The sequence below is a fragment of the Leptopilina heterotoma genome, unplaced genomic scaffold (assembly GCF_015476425.1).
Source record: "Leptopilina heterotoma isolate Lh14 unplaced genomic scaffold, ASM1547642v1 Lhet_182, whole genome shotgun sequence".
Classification (NCBI taxonomy): Eukaryota; Metazoa; Arthropoda; class Insecta; order Hymenoptera; family Figitidae; genus Leptopilina; species Leptopilina heterotoma.
This window is the reverse complement of record NW_025110899.1, coordinates 894,379-911,255: the sequence shown is the minus strand read 5'-3', so window position 1 is coordinate 911,255 and position 16,877 is coordinate 894,379. Positions and strand designations below refer to the sequence as shown.

At 31.7% G+C, this 16,877-nt stretch overlaps 2 protein-coding genes across 7 annotated transcripts in view; one reads left to right on the top strand and one right to left on the bottom strand.

Moving 5' to 3' along the window:
* LOC122500229 (protein slit) overlaps nucleotides 1-14,832 on the top strand; it is a 220,573-nt gene extending 205,741 nt beyond the window's left edge. The window contains exons 3-31 of one of the 2 annotated variants that reach the window (XM_043609056.1): nucleotides 928-999; nucleotides 1,210-1,353; nucleotides 3,193-3,264; nucleotides 3,339-3,410; nucleotides 3,730-3,943; nucleotides 4,512-4,675; nucleotides 4,753-4,824; nucleotides 4,898-4,969; nucleotides 5,229-5,300; nucleotides 6,597-6,740; nucleotides 6,930-7,093; nucleotides 7,510-7,660; nucleotides 7,740-7,886; nucleotides 8,018-8,089; nucleotides 8,175-8,246; nucleotides 8,327-8,490; nucleotides 8,576-8,777; nucleotides 9,425-9,496; nucleotides 9,572-9,643; nucleotides 9,859-9,930; nucleotides 10,031-10,194; nucleotides 10,445-10,664; nucleotides 11,054-11,363; nucleotides 11,432-11,642; nucleotides 11,745-12,206; nucleotides 12,503-12,703; nucleotides 12,842-12,982; nucleotides 13,369-13,508; nucleotides 13,590-14,832. In XM_043609056.1, the coding sequence (XP_043464991.1) occupies nucleotides 928-999; nucleotides 1,210-1,353; nucleotides 3,193-3,264; nucleotides 3,339-3,410; nucleotides 3,730-3,943; nucleotides 4,512-4,675; nucleotides 4,753-4,824; nucleotides 4,898-4,969; nucleotides 5,229-5,300; nucleotides 6,597-6,740; nucleotides 6,930-7,093; nucleotides 7,510-7,660; nucleotides 7,740-7,886; nucleotides 8,018-8,089; nucleotides 8,175-8,246; nucleotides 8,327-8,490; nucleotides 8,576-8,777; nucleotides 9,425-9,496; nucleotides 9,572-9,643; nucleotides 9,859-9,930; nucleotides 10,031-10,194; nucleotides 10,445-10,664; nucleotides 11,054-11,363; nucleotides 11,432-11,642; nucleotides 11,745-12,206; nucleotides 12,503-12,703; nucleotides 12,842-12,982; nucleotides 13,369-13,508; nucleotides 13,590-13,676 (4,222 nt within the window). In that variant the 3' untranslated portion in view covers nucleotides 13,677-14,832. The remainder of the gene's footprint in view (nucleotides 1-927; nucleotides 1,000-1,209; nucleotides 1,354-3,192; nucleotides 3,265-3,338; nucleotides 3,411-3,729; nucleotides 3,944-4,511; nucleotides 4,676-4,752; nucleotides 4,825-4,897; nucleotides 4,970-5,228; nucleotides 5,301-6,596; nucleotides 6,741-6,929; nucleotides 7,094-7,509; nucleotides 7,661-7,739; nucleotides 7,887-8,017; nucleotides 8,090-8,174; nucleotides 8,247-8,326; nucleotides 8,491-8,575; nucleotides 8,778-9,424; nucleotides 9,497-9,571; nucleotides 9,644-9,858; nucleotides 9,931-10,030; nucleotides 10,195-10,444; nucleotides 10,665-11,053; nucleotides 11,364-11,431; nucleotides 11,643-11,744; nucleotides 12,207-12,502; nucleotides 12,704-12,841; nucleotides 12,983-13,368; nucleotides 13,509-13,589) is intronic. The other variant, XM_043609055.1, reaches the window with a different exon arrangement.
* LOC122500232 (NAD-dependent protein deacylase sirtuin-5, mitochondrial-like) lies at nucleotides 14,084-16,802 on the bottom strand. Of its 5 annotated transcripts, none has more exons than XM_043609065.1 (6): nucleotides 16,698-16,802; nucleotides 16,174-16,481; nucleotides 15,821-16,035; nucleotides 15,574-15,716; nucleotides 15,296-15,446; nucleotides 14,084-15,187 (listed from the first exon to the last, which is right to left on the bottom strand). In XM_043609065.1, the coding sequence occupies exons 2-6, from the start codon at nucleotides 16,411-16,413 to the stop codon at nucleotides 15,133-15,135; spliced, it is 804 nt and encodes a 267-aa protein (XP_043465000.1). In that variant the 5' UTR covers nucleotides 16,414-16,481; nucleotides 16,698-16,802; the 3' UTR covers nucleotides 14,084-15,132. The 5 variants fall into 5 exon arrangements, with proteins under 5 accessions (XP_043465000.1, XP_043465002.1, XP_043464999.1 ...); XM_043609067.1 differs by having other exon boundaries at nucleotides 16,674-16,795; XM_043609064.1 differs by having other exon boundaries at nucleotides 16,639-16,780.
* Nucleotides 16,803-16,877: the final 75 nt, after the last annotated feature.

The following is a 16,877-nucleotide window of genomic DNA, read 5'->3' as shown; positions in this document are numbered from 1 at the left end:
AAGAAGCAGTTTTTTTGAAAGCTAATATAATATGTACATAAATAAAATGATGTTTCTGAGAAAGGAATCGATAAAAGAGGTGGTGTTTTATCAAAAAGCACGTACCTTTTTCAAAATGGTTTCTAGGTCAAAACGATGAGTTAATGTAGCAACATTAATTAAGCAAGTCGCGTTAACGGTAATTAGTCGACGCTTCGCGAGAGGCGTCGTGTACTTGCGTCGTTTAGATTTAGACGCCTGATTTCCTTCAGAAAGCTTCTATTCTTCGCACGCAGCCTTTTAAGTTTCATTTCAAGCGTGCACCTTAAATTCAAAGCTATTTGCAGAGTTTCTCTTTTTCCTCTTTCAAAATTTATAAATGTCTATATAAAAGAAATGTTACCGACAAATAAAAGATAAATAAAATATTTGTGTTCTATTTATTTTAAATGAAACCACAGTTGACGAGGGTGGATGCGAATATCAGTTGGTTTTGACATAACTTCCCAAAGGCAGAAGGGCTGAGTTGTCTGCAAACTTTGATTACATCTACCCAAAGTGATAGCCCTTTATCTACCCTTGCATAAATAAGAGTCACAACTGCAATGATATTGTAAAAGTTACACGCGGGGTAAAAGTCAACCAAAATCTTCGATTCTACAATCTCATGAATTATTTATTCATCATTTCTTCACTATGGAAACTGGAGAGATTTATTCTCATTATGTCCCATGCCAATACTGTCATATTTTAATATCTCAGTATTACAATTTTCCAATATTGATATAATGTCATCGAAATAGAAAAAATTGACATTTTCATATTTCTCCTTGAGCTTTTTTTAATATATTAACTTAAAATACTTAAAAGTTATTTAATAAAATTTGTTGAAAGATACGCTTTTAATTTTAAAATAAACTAATTAGAATTTTTTTTCTTTTGTTTCAGAGACCTGCAAGGGAACAATATTTCAGTTATTTTCAAAACTGATTTTGAGGACATGGCAACACTTCATGTTCTGTAAGTGACTTTTAAAATTTCTATCAATAGAGTTAATTCCACTAGTTTTTCTAAGGATACCTATCAAATGAAGACTGTAAAAACTGTACCTAATGTAATTTTTAATAATTTAAATTAATTTTATTATTTTTGAACAAAAACGCCATTGAACTATAGTGATTTGTCCTTTTTCAAAGAATCTTCAAGTAACATAAATCATTTTGATTGCAGACATTTATCTCACAATCAAATCCACACAATAGAAAAAGGAGCATTTCAAGATTTAGTTGGAGTGGAAAAATTGCGACTAAACAACAACCAGATTCGTTTTTTACCCGATTTGCTTTTCAGCAATATGATGAATCTCAAGAGGCTGTAAGTATCTTTTATATGCGTATATAGAGAGAATAAAAAAATATTGATACAGAAAATTATTACATTTTCCTGGAAATCTACACGTTATTTATCATCAGAAACTATTTAAAACGGGGCTCACCTGCAGGCCAAAAATACATAATAAATATGTATAATTAACAACATACATATAAGAAACAGGTCTTTCCACGTGCATTTAATCTATAATCGCAAACATATTGCCTGGTGGCTAAATAAATTGGACCTTTCACAGAAAACAAGATTCAAGCTAATATTCTACGTAACACTAAATTATCTAATCTCATTACACTAAATTAATTTTCAACGAGAGTTAAATATTTGAAGAAATTCTCGGATTATGGACATGAAACATGTAATTCCAAGTCAAGAGTGTTGCAATAAATTATTCGTGAATGTAACTACTGCTTAGAGATAGTGACTCTGCAGTCATAACCTTTTCATTCAGAAGTACAGTTTTCTTCTAGGGTTTCTTATTTCACTGAAGAGAGGTATATATGTATGTATGCTTCTTTTTAAAATTGTATAAAGTCGGTCCGAATACACGTGTGTGATATGTCTTGAGGTTCTTTCAAATTTAATACTCCCACGGTAGCGGCAATAAATAATAGAAATATTATTCTTGCCTGACACAACTTCTCGATTAAATTGTCCACTTTTGTATTATTCCGAGTGGCTCTTGAGAGACTCTTGTCATGTACAGTTTTGAAAAAAGATCCGTTGGGCAACACTGAAAGGAATCTGTTCTAGATTTGAATTCCCTCCCTTCCTCCCTTTCTCCCTCCTTCCTTTCCTTAATTTCGTTTGGCGAGTGCAACTGAGAGGCGAGCCTGATGTCTTATCATGACAGAGGACACTGTTAACTGGTGTCGAGGTGCTCGGCGTCGAAATTCGATAATTGCTTTCTGGATTGGGTTGAAAACTAGCTCTGGGAATTCAATCCACTAGTCTTGTGTTACTGTAGTATACTTGGAGGCTTGTGATGGCAAAGACCACTCTCTCTCTCTCTCTCTCTCTCTTCTATGGAATATAATTACAGATCCAGAGTTTAGAAGCAATAGATGCCCACCGATGAGCTAGCTCCCAGAATACAACCTATTATCAGAAATGTCTGATTAGACCTCATTCAAAAGACAAAGGATTCCAGTAAATCCTTGTCTCTTCTCTTGTCAGACAAGAAACTCTAATTAGAGTTTCTTCCTTTCCAGACAGGATCAGATGAACCTGAAAATAAGTTTTAATGAAAATTTTCATTATATCGGGCAAATTAGTCTGAGATAGTAATAATGGAGCAACATTCCAGAAGATCAGTTTCCTCAACTTCTTCACTGGAGAAGCTCCTCTGAAAGCGCCAAACTTTCGCCAAAGTTCAAGTTCATTGAAGAGTTTTTCTTGCATGACAATATCTTGTTCCTCGTTTGATGACCTCTCGAAACTATTGAATAAACTGAGCATCTAAAGCTAAAGTATCGCCACGTAATCTGTAGCTAGCTGCGCCTGCGGTTCAACGGTCACTGCCCCGTTGTCAGGTATTTGAGTCCCTGAATAATTGATTTAAAAAGTAGAACAAACTCACGACTGTCTGTTAAAGTAGATCGAACATTGCTCACAGCAGTTCACATACTTGATCCACTTCTTGGCAATCTAACACCACAAGAACTGTATCTACATTATTATGCTGAATTATTCCGCAAGGAAAAAAACACTCAAACGCAACTTGAGACGGAATGCAATGACAAGAATGCATTTTAAATTCCGATTTTAAATTATTTATCTCGCACATCTGTTTTTCTCCATTTTATTCTCTTAACATTTTTTCAGGGAACTTAATCATAATCAGATTACTATGATTGGACCCAAGACTTTGAGAGGCATCTCTGCACTGAAGCATCTGTAAGCATTTTACAATTCAAATTTTTCTATGCGTGATATTAGAAAATTAATTATTTTCTTTTCTCCTATTGCAGAATACTAGACGATAATATTCTGACATGCATCGACGAAGGGGCAATTCGAGAATTAAAGGATTTGGAAATTTTGTAAGTTATATAATTCACTATAAATTCACTGACACAATAAGTTGTTTGAGAAAATAAAGATGAACTCGAGCTTTATGCCAGGAAGTTTCGACTTTGAATGAAATTTATTATTCCCAGAAACTGGATCACTTAGTTCTCTAACGAGTTTAATTAAGTTACGTAAATTCAACTGAAACGAATTGAATGTTTTACTTCTTTAGTTTTTTCTTGGAAAGAAGAATAAACGTTCATGTTCGCGCAGAAAAAATAAGATCTTTAAATGAGAAATTATAAATTGAAATTAGAAATTAGAGAATTAATTTGGCATTTTTAATTCTAGATCACTGAACAATAATAAATTAACAACACTCGGAAAGGAAATGTTGAATGGTCTGTCAAATCTACGAAGCTTGAGGGTCTCGGGAAATTCTTTGGTTTGCGATTGCCATTTAAGCTGGCTTTCACGACATCTTAGAAATTTTCCACGTCTCACGCAGAACATGAAATGTTCCTCTCCCGCTCATCTTAGAGATCACAACCTTGGGGAATTACAGGTTGAGTATAAAAATGTTACTCCTAAAAGTAGATAAACTTTGCTTTTCCTCAGAGATATAAATTTCATAAATTTCATAAATTTTATAAATTTTATAAATTTTATAAATTTTATAAATTTCATTATATTTCTCCTTGAATCAAAAAGTAAAAGATTTTTCTATTGTTAATTATTTTCTTTACAATCTGTAAAGTACAGACTTTTTTTAAAAAACTCAAGTATTCACATTCTTTAATTATCAGAAAAATATGAAAAGATAAGGTAAAGAAAGTTTACTCTCGAAAAACTAAGTTTCCTGGGCCATCCATCAAGAATGATAAAAAACAAATAAAGTACCAAATTCGATAAATATATCAGATTCGTGCAAATATAAAACTTTTTCCATTATCATTCTTTCATCTTGAATTGCATGCTGGAATTGTTTAGAAATGTACGCGAGTTTTTGTGTTTCGAATACTATGGAGTGAATTTATATACTCCGACAGTAGTCACGCCAGCCCAAAACTATGTGCCATTGTATTTCAGCAAAATAGTAAAAGATACTAAAAGATACAAATTTTCTTTCTTAGGAACATGAGTTCAAGTGCTCCGGCCTAATAGAGCGATCAACTTCTGAGTGTAATGCCGAACCGCAGTGTCCCAATCCCTGCAAGTGTTCCAATAAAGTCGTCGATTGCAGAGAAAAATTATTGACTAAAGTTCCGACACATTTGCCCGAAGACACTACGGAATTGTAAGTTATTTTAATCAATTTTTCCTTTTAGAAATTGAAAGGTGCCTGTCTCAAAATTATTGTTTTTTTCTTTACAGACGATTAGAGCAGAATGGAATTACGGAAATTCCTCCCAAGGCTTTTTCTCCATACAGAAAATTACAAAGAATGTGAGTTAAAAATCAAAGTACCTTTCGTTTTGTACACATTCGAAATTAAATTAATTTCTCATTTTTTTTGCAGAGACTTAAGTCACAATAAAATTAAAAAAGTCGCTGCCGATTCTTTTCACGGACTGAAAGCCCTGGAAACATTGTACGTAGTCAATAATTTTTGTATTTTTTATGCCACAAATGCTCGAAATTTCGTTTATTGTTGATTGGTGACGTCATAGGGAAAAAAGTAGTGACGCCCTACTGCGTCATCACTTTTTTAGATTTTTATTATTTTTTATTTTTTTAGAAATTTAGATTTTCAATCTACTTTACACGACAATAAAACAAAGTTTCTGAACTCGTTCGCTATAAATCATATCATGCACTTCAGAGTTAATTAATTTATTTATTTATTTCAGAGTTCTTTATGGAAACAAAATCAAAGAATTGCCCAGTGGACTTTTTCACGGACTGACCAGTTTGAAACTACTGTAAGTATCAATGAAGAAAACAGACTTCGCACTCGATAATTAATTTTTAAGTAGTAAAAATTAGCAAAAAAAACTGACGAAAATTCCATTCTATATTTTATTTTTCTCACTTTTTTCTAATTTTCATGAAAAATATTTACTTCTTTCTTATCCTGCTAATAAATTGAATTTACCTGCAACGGATTTTATTATTCATGAAAGAATTTAAATATTTATAAAAATAATTGAATTCCTTACAAAGACTATTTTTGAAAATAGTAGATATTAAAAATCATTGAATTGCGAAAAGTTTTTAACTAATTAAATTTTACAAAGAATTCTATTAAAATTTTTGACAATAATTGAATGTAGGTACATGTGATATTTTATTAATTTTTTTTTTAAATAATTGAATTCCTAAAAAGCATTTTATTATTTAGGAAAAAAATTGAATTCTTGTGAACGATTTTATTAGAATTTTTTTAAATAATTGAATTTCCAAGAATAAATTTATTACTTTTAAAAATAATTGAATTCTTGTTATGAATATTGTTATATTTATGAAAATAATTGAATTTTTGCAAAGAATTTAATTAAAATGCCTAAAAATAATTGAATTTTCGGAAATAATTTTATTATTTATCTTTAATAGTTGATTTCTTTCGAAGAATTATTATTTTTGTAAATAATTAAATTCTTGAGAAGAATTTTATTAAAATCTAAAAGAATAATTGAATTATTTAAAAAAAAAATTAATTATAAAATTTAATAATTGATTTCTTTTGAACAATTTTATTAAAATATTTAAAAATAATTTAATTCCTGTGAAAAATTCGAATATTTTTGTAAATAATTGAATTCTTTTGCGAAATTTTATAAAAATACTATAGATGTTGAAAATAGTTGAATTTCGAATATTTTTTGAAAATAATTGAATCGTTTTCAAGAATTTGATTATAATTTTTGAGAACAGTTTTTTTATTTCTACTAGTATTAGTGAATTTAAAGTATAGTCGAAATTCTCAAAAAAAAAAACAGAAATAGTAGCTTTTAATGGCTGAAATTTAAAAAAAAGTGCCCAAATAGTAGCATAACGTAAAAAAAGTATTAAATATGTAGTAGGTTTTAGTAGATGAGTGCGAAGGGTGCGAAGTTTGAGAAAAGAAAAGAATATTTTATTGGTTAGAAATGAAATGTTTCATCGGTTTCATCATTAGGTTAATGATGAAAGGGATCTAGATTATGAAAAGCCTTGCGAAATTTATCAATCAAACTATGGATACAATAAACTTAATCGATAATTCACATTTGTTCCAGGCTGTTAAACGCCAATGAGATATCCTGCATTTGGACTGACCTGTTTCGAGACTTGACTAGCCTTGAGCTTCTATCCCTTTACGACAACAATATCAAGTCTCTCAGCAATGGAACCTTTGCACACCTACGCAACATCAAAGTCATGTTAGTATACGTATATCCATAATTTCAAGTTAAACGAGCGCTAAACTCGGCTTTAGTGGCTACACTTTGAACTTGATTATGTATACCATTATAGACTCCAGTATGGATGTAGAATTCAAATTTCAAGTTTGTTTAGTGTTCAAAAACAAGAAAACATTGCAAACTAAAATAGAATTCATTTTTGTTTAGGCATTTGGCGAGGAACCCATTTATTTGCGATTGCAATCTACGATGGCTGAGTAATTATTTACACGAGCATCGAATTGAAACTTCTGGTCCTCGATGTGAGTCGCCGAAGAAATTGAACAATAAAAAGATCGACATGGTTCGAGATGAAAAGTTCAAATGTAAGGGTAAGCATAACTTGATTTCTGATATCTATATTGTTATAAGGACAGGAAGAACTCAGGTCGGTAATTCGAACCCAATCCTTTTCAAATTCTGCTTCACATTTTATTCCTACTTTCTTAATATTTGAATCTCACCAAAAATCTTCTATCTATAGGTTCATTTTATAAAGTTGAAATTTTACCATTTTTCTCAAAAGTATTTTTTTCAGACTTGGATCTTAAATATTTGATATAAGAAAAAAATATTAGAAAGATAGTATTTTATTTTTGAATATCTCTAAATTAAACTTGACCTGCAGTGTTTTCAATTCTTTGAAAAAGTCTTTTAAGATTGTATGCCCTGATGATTGTGTGAATAACGTAGAATAACTTGAGTTGGGATAATTTTTTTAATAAAATTATTTTTTTAAATGCTACAGGTGATCAAGAACTTCTGACAAAGAGAGCTGGTGAATGTATTCTTCCTGGATATTGTCCTTCTCCGTGCACTTGTAACGGAGCTACGGTTGATTGCTCAGGAAAAAATTTAACATCAATCCCAAAAGATCTTCCAATCTACACTTCTCATTTGTAAGTAAAATTAGTAGAAAATAATGTAACTGCATCGAAAATGAGGGATTTCTGTTTCTAAACTTTTAACAATCCTTAGAATCATGAGGAATAATTCGCTCGACAAAATAAAAGCCGATGGACTCTTTGAGAAATTACCAGACTTGCAGCATTTGGATTTAAGGAAAAATAAAATTACTCGGATTGAAGCGTCTGCCTTTCAAGGAGCTCCGAAAATCTCCGAAATGTGAGTCACCTATTTATATTGTTTATTAAAATTTCCGTTTCTTCGAAAAATCCTATAATAAAATTGTAATTAATATTTTAATCAAAATATAGAACATTGAGTAATATTTTAATCGTTGCAATTTTTTCTAGACTTCTATCCGAGAACAAATTGAGAGAAATTCACAATAAAATGTTCACTGGTCTATCTAGTCTCAAAAGCCTGTAAGTTTATTTTTTAAACATTTAAATTTTTTTATACCTTCTGCTTTTTCATTATTTAAACTAATAATTCATTGTTTAAAATTAGAAATGTGGATTTCAACACCATTACTTGCATAATGCCGGACGCATTTAAAGGACTACCTCATTTACGATCCATGTAAGTGACACAAATCTCAATTTATTATATTTCCAAAAGAGAAATTGACGAGAATTTAAACTGTTTTTTTTTTATTCTAGCAACATGCAAGGAAATCCTTTATCTTGCAATTGTCATCTTGCATGGTTCGCGGAATGGCTCAAAAAACACGACATTATAAACGTTACTGGAAGTTGTCACGATCCTCCACGATTGAAAAATGCAGTTATTAGAGACATTCCTCATCATGAATTTAAATGCACTAGTAAGAAAGCTGCTTTCAATTGAATTTGTTTAATATCTTTTTTATAAATAATAATACAATTTATATTGTATCTCTATGATTTTAGGTGATATTCTTGGGTGTTTGGGAGATGACTACTGTCCTCCCCAATGCAACTGTGCTGGATCTGTCGTGAGATGTTCGAGATCTCGTCTCACTGAAATTCCACGTGGAATTCCACCAGAAACTACTGAGCTTTATTTAGATGTAAACGATATAACAACTATTCAACCAGAGAGATTAAGTCATCTTAGAATTCTAATAAGGCTGTGAGTATTTTCAGAAACTGCTTTTTTTCCTAGAGTTTTCAACTTTGATAATTTTAGCAATTGCTTCTTAACTTTTTTAATAATTTTTCTTTTTAAATATTTTCAATTTTTAAATTAATCTATTAAATATTATCGAATTGTTGCAGAGAATTTCGACAAAAAATTTGATAATAGAATTCCTTAGAAGAATTTTATTATTTAGGAAAATAATTGAATTTTTAAAAAAATTAAATTAAATTAAATTTTGAATTAAATGCTTTTTGAAGTATTTCTTTAATTAAAAATTTTGAAAATAATTGAACTTTATGAACAATTTCTTTCAAGTTTTTAAAATAATCGTGTTTGTTAATAATTGAAATTGAACATTTAATTATTGAATTTTTAAAAAATTTTAGAAAATAATTGAATTTTTGCAAAGATTTTTTATTATTTAAAAAAAGAATTGAATTGTTTCGATGAATCTTATTGAAATTTTTAAAATTAATAAACAAGAATAATTAATTAATATTTAAAATTATTCAAAAATTCATATTTGAAAATAAAAAATTTTTTGTAATTTGCATAATAATAATAATAATAATAAATTAAATATCATAACATTTGCTAGTTTTTTATAATCTATACATGTATCTTTTTTTCTGTTGCAGAGACTTGAGCAATAATCAAATTTCCGTTTTATCAAACGATACGTTTAAAAATTTAACAAATCTAGTATATTTGTAAGTAAAAGTTTAAAATTTGTACTGCTTTATTTGTATAAAACATTTTTTTACAAATTTGTAATCTTTTTGCAGAATTATTAGCTACAATAAATTGCAGTGCGTTCAAGAGAACGCTCTTTCGGGATTGAAGTCTTTGCGAATACTGTAAGTTTCGTTAGAAGTTTGATAAATAGCTAAATTCGAGTGGTAAACTTGTGAATCAAAATGTTTAGTTATTTATGAAATACATTTGTATAAAGTATAAATATCAAATTTTGAGTAAATTCTTCTACTAGATGTGTGTAATATTTTGAGTCGCAAATCATAAGCAAAAGTTTAAAATATATAGACAAAAGTGATGAGAATAATTTTGTTTTTAGATCTTTGCACGGAAATGAAATTTCCGTCATTCCAGAAGGTGCTTTCAAGGACTTGAAATCACTCACTCATCTGTAAGTAAATAGACTGAATTTAAAGCAAAAACAGTCCTTCGTTAGAAACTAAATCAACAACAGTCAACAACAGTATTAATTTTGAATTTCTTTTTTCCAGGGCTATAGGAGCGAATCCCCTTTATTGTGATTGTAGTATGCGATGGCTGGCAGAGTGGGTTAAGAAAGACTTTGTGGAACCTGGCATTGCTCGCTGCATGGAACCGCCGTCAATGAAAGACAAAGTTCTACTGACAACGGCAGCAAATATATTTTTATGTAAAAGTAAGTACTTTGTTAGCGCGCTCAGAGATATTTATAAATTTTCCAACGCTAATTTTTGTTTTGTGGTATTATATCGCTTGGCAAATTTTGTGTATATAAATTCCGATATATGTATATACTATATCCTTTTCAAAATTTACTTTATTTTTCAATGCTCATTAACAGTAGACTTTTTAGTTTGTTTTTTTGGTACATTACCTCAGAAGGGTACTAAAATTGCTCATTAATCGTAGACCTTTCTTCCGCGCAGCCAAACAGCAACCAGCAGAGGTCCTGGCTAAATGTGACTTGTGTTACACTGCCCCGTGTGAAAACGGAGGATTTTGCGAGGCGCTACCAGATAGACAATTTCGTTGCAAGTGTGCACCAGGATATCACGGAGAAAGGTGTGGATATAAAATCGATGCGTGCTATGGAAATCCTTGCCGGAACTCCGGAACTTGCCAAGTACTGGAAGAAGGAAGATTCAGGTAATTATAATTTCGCTAGATCTTTAAAAAGTTGATCCAGCAACGCAGCTGGTGATCTGGTAGAAGTCTGCACGTGATTGTGCTTAATCTGTAGACATGTTGCTCGTTTTTTAATTTACAAATAGTTGGAAGAACACGAAATCCAACAGATTTTTCAAGTATCGAGTAGTTTTGAATTTCGATGGTAAATTGGAAATCAATATCCAAATCCTTGAATTATCGAACGCTTTCACCTTGAAGCCCACGCATGCTTTGCTTTGTGACTGCGTTGAATTTGAAATAAAGTATTGTAGAAATTAGTTAATGTTGTAAACTGGCTCGTTGGCGGATCGTATCGCTTAATAAAGCTGGGCTGGATGCATCGATTGACTAAAGTTTCTGTGTACCAGTTGCAACTGTTCTGCCGGCTACGAAGGACTTCGGTGTGAAAACAACGTCGACGACTGCACGCACAACAAGTGTTCTAATAACGCAACTTGTGTTGACCTCGTCGAGGCCTACCGGTGCGACTGCGCCTCTGGATTCATGGGACAATATTGTGAGGCGAAAATTCCCTTCTGCACAAAAGGACATGATCCCTGCGAAAACGGAGGACGTTGTGTCGATCATGGGACCCACTACAGCTGCGAGTGCCCAGTCGGATTCTCCGACTCTAACTGCACCAACAATTTGGATGACTGCAGCGATAATTTGTGCCAGGTGTGTATCAACTATCAACGTCATCTTTTTAACAAGATTCACATTTCTAACGAAAGATTCCTTTCCAGAACGGTGCTACATGCATCGATGGTATAAATAGTTACGAATGTAAATGTGCGCCGGATTATACGGGGAGGTACTGCGAGATTGCGCCATCAACTGCCATGCTGTACCCTCAGACCAGTCCGTGTGCTCATCACGACTGTCAGCATGGCGCTTGTTTTCAACCTTCTTCTTCGGCCGCGGATTATCTCTGCCAGTGCCACCCCGGCTATACCGGTAAGAATAAAATCAAACAAAATATAATTATTTTACAACTAGACCAGTATTTATTATTCTCAATTTTCTCAATTTTCTCAATTTTCTTTCTTTTCCTTCCAGGTAAACGGTGTGAGTACCTGACAAGTCTGAGCTTTGTGGATAACAGCTCGCTGGTCGAGCTTGAGCCGCTTCGTACCCGACCCGAAGCAAATGTGACCATCATCTTCACGACCACTCAAGAAAACGGAGTTCTCCTTTACGATGGACAAAATGGCGAGCACATAGCTGTTGAATTATACAATGGGAGGGTGCGAGTATCCTATGATGTTGGAAATTATCCCACCTCGACCATGTACAGTTATGAAATGGTGTCTGACGGAAAACCGCACATGGCCGAGTTAATTGCAATAAAGAAGAATTTCACCATGCGAGTAGACAAAGGTCTTGCGAGAAGCATTATTAATCAAGGCCCCAAGGAATATCTAAAACTCACCACACCGATGTACATCGGAGGCGTCGTCTCTGAAGTCGCCAGTGTGGCGTTTACAGAATTTCATCTCAGAAACATCACCAGCTTCCAAGGTAGTTTAAACCTATTAATTATTCCAACATTATTTCAAAGCTAGAAATAGATTCATTATTATTATTATTATTATTAAAACTAGAAATAATTTGGAAATTTTTCTAAATTCTTTACGTAAATTATCTGCTTTTACCAAAAAATATAGGAATATTTTCTGGTAAAAGTAAATAATTTTAAATAGATAAATTACAATTTAAATTTTTTAAAGAAGATAATTTTAAAATTTCATTATTTCTAATACTTGCAGCTTTTTAAATTTGAAAAGTTCTATAACTAAAAATGTTAACTATTCTAGGGTGCATTTCGGAGATGTGGATCAATCACAAGTTAGTCGACTTTAGTAATGCAGCTAAAATGCACGGCATTGCACCCGGCTGCACTGCTGGGGAAGAAGAAGCCGATGAGGCCAGCAAGGACATTATTGAAGTCGAGACAATAAACAGTGACTTGAAGGAAGATTCTGTGCCACAGGAACGTGTTCTTCATGAAGATTCTGGTAAGCAAAGATATCAAATTACTTTTTTCTAATCCTCGTAGTCTTAATATTATAAATTTTCATTGTTGAATTAGAATTTTGCTTACATGTTAATTTATGAAATTTATTATTAACTAGAATAAATATTTATGTTTCCAGATTACAGCGTTATAAGTCCTGTAGCTGTCGATCCATGTCTTGGGAATGACTGCAAAAAAGGTTCACAATGCATACCTTCATATGGAAACACTTACACATGTCGATGTCAACTTGGATGGTACGGCCATTATTGTGAAAAAGGTGAAGAAAAATTATTGCTTTTGTTATAATTATGACAACTTACTCTCTCAAAATCTAAATTAGTAGAAAACTACGAATTAACGGTAAAACCGAAATTTAAATACAAAAATAAATAATTTATTGAATAATTGAATGTTTCTTAAAATTAAAGTCTCATAAAGAATTTTATCAATAAACTTTCAAATTATTGAATCCTTTTTCAATCAAATTACGGACTTTACGGACCTTTACGGGATTTACAGACTTAGTTCGAGCCCTGAATTAGTCATTTATGCTCGCATTTTTGACTAACAATTAATAAGTAGTGTTACTAATTCAATTAATTCAGATTTAGAGAGTATATTTATGAATAAAGCTAATAATTATTTTTGTCATTATTTTTACAGCACCAACTTGTCGAAAAGAACATACTCGCGAGTACTACAGTGAAAATGGGTGTCGAAGTCGTCGCCCAGTGAAACTCGCCAAGTGCTGGGGAAGTTGTGGAAATGCTTGTTGTCTACCACGAAAAACCAAACGACGCAAGGTAAAAATTTTTGAGAAAAGTAAAATGACACTAACAATAAGCAAATTCTCAGCATGATTATAAAAGAAAATTTTCTTCCAGATTCGGCTAATTTGTAATAATGGTACACGATACACAAAAGACGTTGACCTAGTGCGTAAGTGCACATGCTCTCGCAAATGTTATTAAACATCAAGGAACGACATCCTCCCTTCATCGAACTTCCAGTTCTAGAGCAATAAAATCCTCTTGGAGACTTCCGCTGCTCGCCCTCTTTTCCTCAAGGAGAATAACGTGCATAAGGATGGATTTTTTGAAAGCGATAAAATGGAAATGTTTTAATCACGAAAGTGGTGAGAATAGTGAAGGCACACGATGGACACACACAGCCGGCTCAGTGTGATATTGTATTATTTAAAGAAAAACATATGTTAATACATATAGGTATATTACTATTGATATCAGCCAGCTAAGCGTATTAGGTAATCGTAAACGATATGTCTAGCCGTTTTTCGTCCCGAGGGAACGTAAGAACTATTGTTTCACAATGAAAGAACATTAGACTTGCGCGCTCACGTTTCTGCGAATTCCAACGGTGTAAATGCTGTAAATGGATAAAAGTAGCGAAGGAATTTTGCCTAATGAATGAAACGATTATAAGAATGAATTGTCTAAAAAAACGCCTTTTTATTTCGTTAAGTTATTGAATGTTCACTGCCCATGAACTTAAACAATTTCTTCGTACTTTTCATACGTTTATCTCCGTAGACGCTTTGCGGTTAATATCTTTTTCTACAAAAATGCTGACGATGCTTCAAACGAACGCTGAAACATCAGATCAGTAAACACCGTCAACGGGGCGGGCTGTATTTCAAATACATAGATTTTTATGCAATCCAATATACAGAATGTATATTAGATTTAAAAATGGCGTGTTTTTGAAATACGCATCGATATACATATATTTTGTATCAATTGAAATATTTAAATACTGCCAAGAAGAGTATTGCGTATATTTTATTTAAATCCTTGAAAAACTTTGTATGTAATTTCAAATCCTATGTTCGTCATGAAAAATATTATTGGTAACTGTTGAAACACGTGAATTCTACGTGTATATGACAATATTTATGCGACAAATCTATATTGCGCTTTATTTTAGGAACGATCCAAAAAGAAAAAAAAACGAAATCTGTAAACTTTTATATCCCGAATTTTGCAATTACCTTTTAAGGTAGGAAACGCATTTATTTTATTGTTTCCTTTCTTGAAACCGATTGTCTGTATACTGTATATTTTCTTCATTGTGGTTAATCTATTCAATATAATATTTGATAAAAACAAATTATATAATGTTTTCTTTATTTCACATTTCTTCATGAAAGTTTAAAATAAACGTTTGTTGTTAAATATGCTATGATCCCTTCTACTCTTTTTTATGATTATAAATTTTATATCAAAATAAAATATTCAAAAAATATCTATCTTGATTAAATTACAATATATACTAAAACTTTTTAATAACACAAGTATCACCAGGTCGTAGTTCCGACCAAATAGTTAAAAAAAAATTAAAAACCCACCCTTATAAATTGATATGTTAAGGGTTTCACTATATACCACTAAAATAAAAATATAAATCTTACTAAGGAGCTAATGCCTCGGGAATTGTCACCGAGCACGGTCCGTCAAAATGATATCTGAAAGATATAGTATTATAATTTTTTTTGCAAGCTTTCTATCTCTCACAAGTAAACTTTCTCTTTTTTAAAAATAACGATAAAGTAAATAAGTATTTAAATGCTTACTGAAAATCTCGAGTTGCAGGGGTAGTTTCAATATTGAATTCAGCAACTGAAACGCCTCGTTGAGCAACTAGAGGTGCAAACATTGCTGCAGGATATACCACTGACGAAGTTCCAACAACTAAACAAGCATCGCATGAATCCACAGCTTCATCTACAAAAAACAAATAATATTTGACTTAATTTAATACTTTCTATTAACTATTAATAATTTCATAATTATAAGTGTATTATTAAAAAATAAAGTTTATTTCTATTACTTTTTTTAATAATTAACTTACGAGCATTTGATAAAACTTGTTGATCAAGGTTTTCACCAAACCAAATAATGTAAGGTCTCAAAAGACCGCCACAATTATTTTTATTACATCTGGGTAAATCTTTCACAGCAACATCCGATGAAAGTGTATTTGGATCAGGAGATCTTCAAACAATCTCTAATTAGACATTAATAATCTTTCCTACGTTTTAAAAAGAATAAAGATATATTAATAATATTGTTGTTAAAAAACATTATTGAAAACCTACCCCTTTCCTTCCAAAGCAGGACAAATTGGTATGCATTCATTTTTTTCTATAACTTTGCACTTTGTGCATTGAGTTTTGAAGAGAGAGCCATGAAGTTCAACAACGTTGTCAGCTCCAGCTTTTTGATGAAGTCCATCAATATTTTGCGTTATAATAGAAACGATTCTATTATTCTCTCTTAATCTTTTTTGAAATTCTGCAATTGCTTGATGTGCCTGCAAAAGATATGGAAATTAAAATCTGACATTTAATTGTCAGAAAAAAATTTATTAAGTTTAACAACAAATATTAATTTTATCAAAGCTGAGTTAAATCCATAAAAATTCCTAGTCAAATCTATAGAAATTATGTACTGTATTTGGTTGTGCCTGAGCCGCAACTGTTCGACGATATTCATAAAATTCCCAAACCAGAGATGGATTTGCCGCAAATGCTTCCGGAGTAGCTAGATTTTGAACTTGATATTTTCTCCAAAAACCTCCAGCTCCTCGAAATGTTGGAATTCCAGATTCTGCAGAAATACCACTTCCACTCAAAATAAGAACATGTTTGGAATTTAAAAGTGTTTCTCTGAATGACTTCATAATATTCATTTTCCTTCTTCACTCTCTTTTTATTATATTTACAATAAGTTTTCAATTGGTCATTGTTTGATGCTATACTGATGAACGAAAGAAAGTAAAAAAAACAGATACACATAACCAATTAAGGCATTGATATAGTTGTTGAATAAATGATCATGGGAACACCTTCCCATGATCATTTATTCAACAACTATATCAACTAAATTATGGAAGGATTTAACTCTACTCAATTACCAATTAAGGCATTGTTCTAAAATTATAATTCTGACATTTAACCGCAAAAATTAACATACACCGTATGTAAATATTTTGATTTTTGATGATTTTAATAGAACATAACCTAACTTTTCATCAGCTGTCAAAAATTTCGTACAGGCTGCGCATGCGCAGAATGGTTTACGCACTTGCGCAGAAAAAAATCACGTGACTTTTGTCGTCTGCCTATTTTTGCACGTGGTTCCGTCTTCCGTAAA

What these genes read in the sequence shown, in the direction of transcription:
- LOC122500232 (XM_043609065.1), bottom strand. Translation starts at nt 16,413, where the DNA reads ATGAATATTATGAAGTCATTCAGAGAAACACTTTTAAATTCCAAACAT. An exon ending in CTCAGGCACAACCAAATACA is followed by an intron (nt 16,036 to 16,173) that starts GTACATAATTTC and finishes TATCTTTTGCAG; the next exon opens with GCACATCAAGCAATTGCAGA. An exon ending in CCTGCTTTGGAAGGAAAGGG is followed by an intron (nt 15,717 to 15,820) that starts GTAGGTTTTCAA and finishes GATTGTTTGAAG; the next exon opens with ATCTCCTGATCCAAATACAC.